Below are 3261 nucleotides of genomic sequence, written 5' to 3'. Positions count from 1 at the left end.
ATAGTTAAAAGAACATGAAAGTATCATGACAGTCAAAACAAACCCCTGGTGGAAATAGTTTTCTAGACGACTTCACAACTAGTAGTGTAAGAAATACAAAAGTTCAACGAAGCAAGAACAAATGGTAAGTTTGAAAAAAAAAAAATATGAGTAGGGCTGATTTGATTTTTTTATAGCTATATTATTCAAATATTAAAAAGATAGCCGAATTCAATCTTTTCTGAGAGAGTGGTCGAGAACAAGTAGAGACGGAGCCAGAGTTGAATGAGGAAAGCTAACTAAATAACAATAATAATAAAAATGTGGGTAACATAATTTGATATATATATATATATATTTAGGAGAAAACTCAAAATAAAATTGAAAAAAAGAAAAAAAAAAAAAAAAAAAAAAAAAAAAGCTTCTACTATGAAGAAGCAAAGTACAAACTAGAAATCACTAGGCCAATCTCTGGAAAGATCCGAGAGGCTGAAAGAACTAAAATCGGAATTAAGGGTCGCGTGCCAAAAACCGATGGTCCGGTAGAGGGAGTCCCAAAAACTGTCGAAGCAAGCAACAGCATCTTCAAAGATACATTTATTCCGTAACTTCCAAATGGCCCAGCAAACAGCAAAAAAGATGGCCTTGAAACCAGACCGTGATCTTATATCTTTGCCCACCGAGCCAAACCAAAGACTGAAATCCTCAAAAGGAACACCAACTTGAGGGGGGACGACCACGGAGAGGGAGGAGCAAATCTTGTACCAAACTCTAGAAGCGAAGCTGCAATCTCTAAACAAGTGAGCGCGATTCTCCACGGCGCAGCAACAGAGAGAACAGCGAGACGGAAAGCAAGACTTCAAAGGGCTGCGAAGAACAAGGTCTTGCAGGCCAATTTCGGTCACGGCATAATGTTAAAATGGCTTTAAGTTTTGATATTTTTATCAGGTGAGAAGAAAGTGCTCCCTTAATATCGATTGTTCTGGACAAAAGTGAAGGGAAAAAAAAAAAAAAAACCCTACCAAAAATTCAGTACTGAAAAATATATGTTAACCTAGGTCAAACCTTTTGAGCTTTATTTCTTTTAATCACCATTCACTAGAAACAGTCAAACAGAGGACAGCGTTAATGCTAACTTGTTTCAGAGACACAGAATTCATTCTTTGAATTTGAAAGCACATTGTTTATCTGGTTGTTTCTCGCAATGGTTCCGACAGTCATAAAAATAAACCAACTTCTAACATAACAAATTACATATCGAGTCCTAAACAAAGAATCAAAGAGCCCAAAATCTGGACGCGGCTTTAAAAGACTGCAGTCTATTGATGAACCATTGACCAAGAAGATTGGTTTCACCCTAATCCAAACCTGCTAGTATCTGAAAAACACTAATGAAACCGAATATACACTTGGTTCGAACTTTACCAAGTATTTGAACATTGATCGATTAGTGACCCAATTAAAGAACCACAATTTAACTCGAAAGTACGAAAGTTTATCAGGAATACTTGTACAATTCTCAAAATGATGGATTTCGGTATCCCATAGTCCATACTCAGATGTTCCAAAATGCTTATCAAAGAGAGAGAGAACATTCTTAGTATTCGAGATTCTACATAATTGGCAAAACAACCGGTTAAGATATAAAAAAAGAAAACCACCGAGCCCATTTGAACACTCGATGCTACATTCAAAAGAGCCATAACACAACCGAATAGGATCAATAAAAGTTCATTTCTTTTCACGGTATTGAATTATTATCAACAGCTCTTTAACAAAGTTAACAAAAGGGCAGAGAAAAATATGCAAAAAGAAACCAAGAATCCGTCAGAAAGATCAACACAACCGATCTTTGGCTGCGTTAGTTCATTCATCGAGTCATTCGTTGTATCTACATTCTTGAAATTTCAACAGTTCAACTTTGTTCAAGACAAGGTTACACTAATAGTACTACTACTACTACTACTACTACTACTAGTTACTTTCTACATCAACAAAATGAGCCGAAGAGAAGATTGGTCTCTCACACAGATCAATCCCCCAAATGACTCATATACAACTACAATTAACAAACACAAACACACACACAGTTCTTTATTGCTAAACCCACTACCATATATCGACAAGACAGTCCAAGAAAATACCAAGCCAACGAGACTTTCCGTGCTTCAGATGAACAAGCTTACGCGAAAAGTCGGTTGGTTCGTTCGATCAGGCTCAGTATCCACGCTTCGAACCCGAACCGCGCTTTCCTTTGGAACCACCACGCTTGGTCGCCGAATGCGAAGATCTTTTGGGGCCGTGAACCTTCTGAAACCCTCGCATCCCCAACTTCTTCAGCCTCTGGTTCCCGAACTTGTCGCTCACGTTCCACGGGACGAGATCGTCGTTCAGACCTAACGCGCGATCGCGATCGGCGTCTTCGTCGCGGTGGTCGGAGACTTCTTGGCCAAGAAAGAGAGAGCTCTCTTCTTGAGGCCGATCTTCGATCATCTCTGCCTCGGCCTCGGCCTCGGACTCTGACTGGATTTCGAGATCCTCTTTCTCTGGAAGTTTCTCTTCGTCGCTCCCTGGTTCGTCTTGTTGATCGGATTCTGGAACGTCGACGAACTCCCAGAGAGAAAGAGAGAGATCAAGATCGCTGTTGTCGTCGATTTCGTCTCCAGAGACACTCAGGATCACGAACTCTTCTTCTTCTCCGTCAACGAACAGCTTTGCCATTGAAACGTTCTTGTTCTCATAATTCATCGCCATTTTTTCTTCTCTGTTTGTTTCTCTGTGTTTTGGATTTTGGATTTTGTTTCTTTGGATCGTTGAACAGTTTGTGAATTGGGTTTTTTTTTTTTTTTTTTTTTGCTGCAATTGTGAATTGGGTTCATAACTTCATATATTGGTTTTGCGTGGGGAATTGGGGATAGGTGTGACACGTGTCGATAAATGACGGTATTTGGTAACGTAGTTTCTTCCAATTGGATTTTGCCACGTGGTAATTCTGACACGGTTATTTCCGAATCTTTTTTCCTCCTTTTTTTTAGATGCTTCCGTACTAAATTTCTTTCTACGGCACATTATTATTACTTTTTTTTTCTTTTCATTTTTTGTGATTTTTTTTTTTGGGTAATATAACTAAATAACCACTCATATTTAGACAGTTTTGGATTTGACTAACATTCTGTTAATTTCGTGTTAATAGCCAGCACCATTTATTTACACACTGTCAAAATACCAAAAAGACCTTACCTGTTCCCGCCCACTATAATACTGAAAATTAAATGCATTTAA

General features: G+C 38.5%; 1 protein-coding gene across 1 annotated transcript; it reads right to left on the bottom strand.

Moving 5' to 3' along the window:
* Positions 1 to 1783: 1783 nt before the first annotated feature.
* LOC149387299 (prostatic spermine-binding-like protein) lies at positions 1784 to 2857 on the bottom strand. Its single transcript, XM_089624722.1, has one exon. The coding sequence runs from the start codon at positions 2731 to 2733 to the stop codon at positions 2197 to 2199; it is 537 nt and encodes a 178-aa protein (XP_089480848.1). The 5' UTR covers positions 2734 to 2857; the 3' UTR covers positions 1784 to 2196.
* Between the last annotated feature and the right edge of the window lie 404 nt (positions 2858 to 3261).

This window comes from Urtica dioica, chromosome 8, assembly GCF_054948205.1.
Source record: "Urtica dioica subsp. dioica isolate 48M chromosome 8, U.dioica_male_clone48M_v1_H2, whole genome shotgun sequence".
In the NCBI taxonomy this organism is placed as follows: domain Eukaryota; kingdom Viridiplantae; phylum Streptophyta; class Magnoliopsida; order Rosales; family Urticaceae; genus Urtica; species Urtica dioica.
This window is presented reverse-complemented; position numbering and strand designations above follow the sequence as displayed.

What these genes read in the sequence shown, in the direction of transcription:
- LOC149387299 (XM_089624722.1), bottom strand. Translation starts at nt 2,733, where the DNA reads ATGGCGATGAATTATGAGAACAAGAACGTTTCAATGGCAAAGCTGTTC.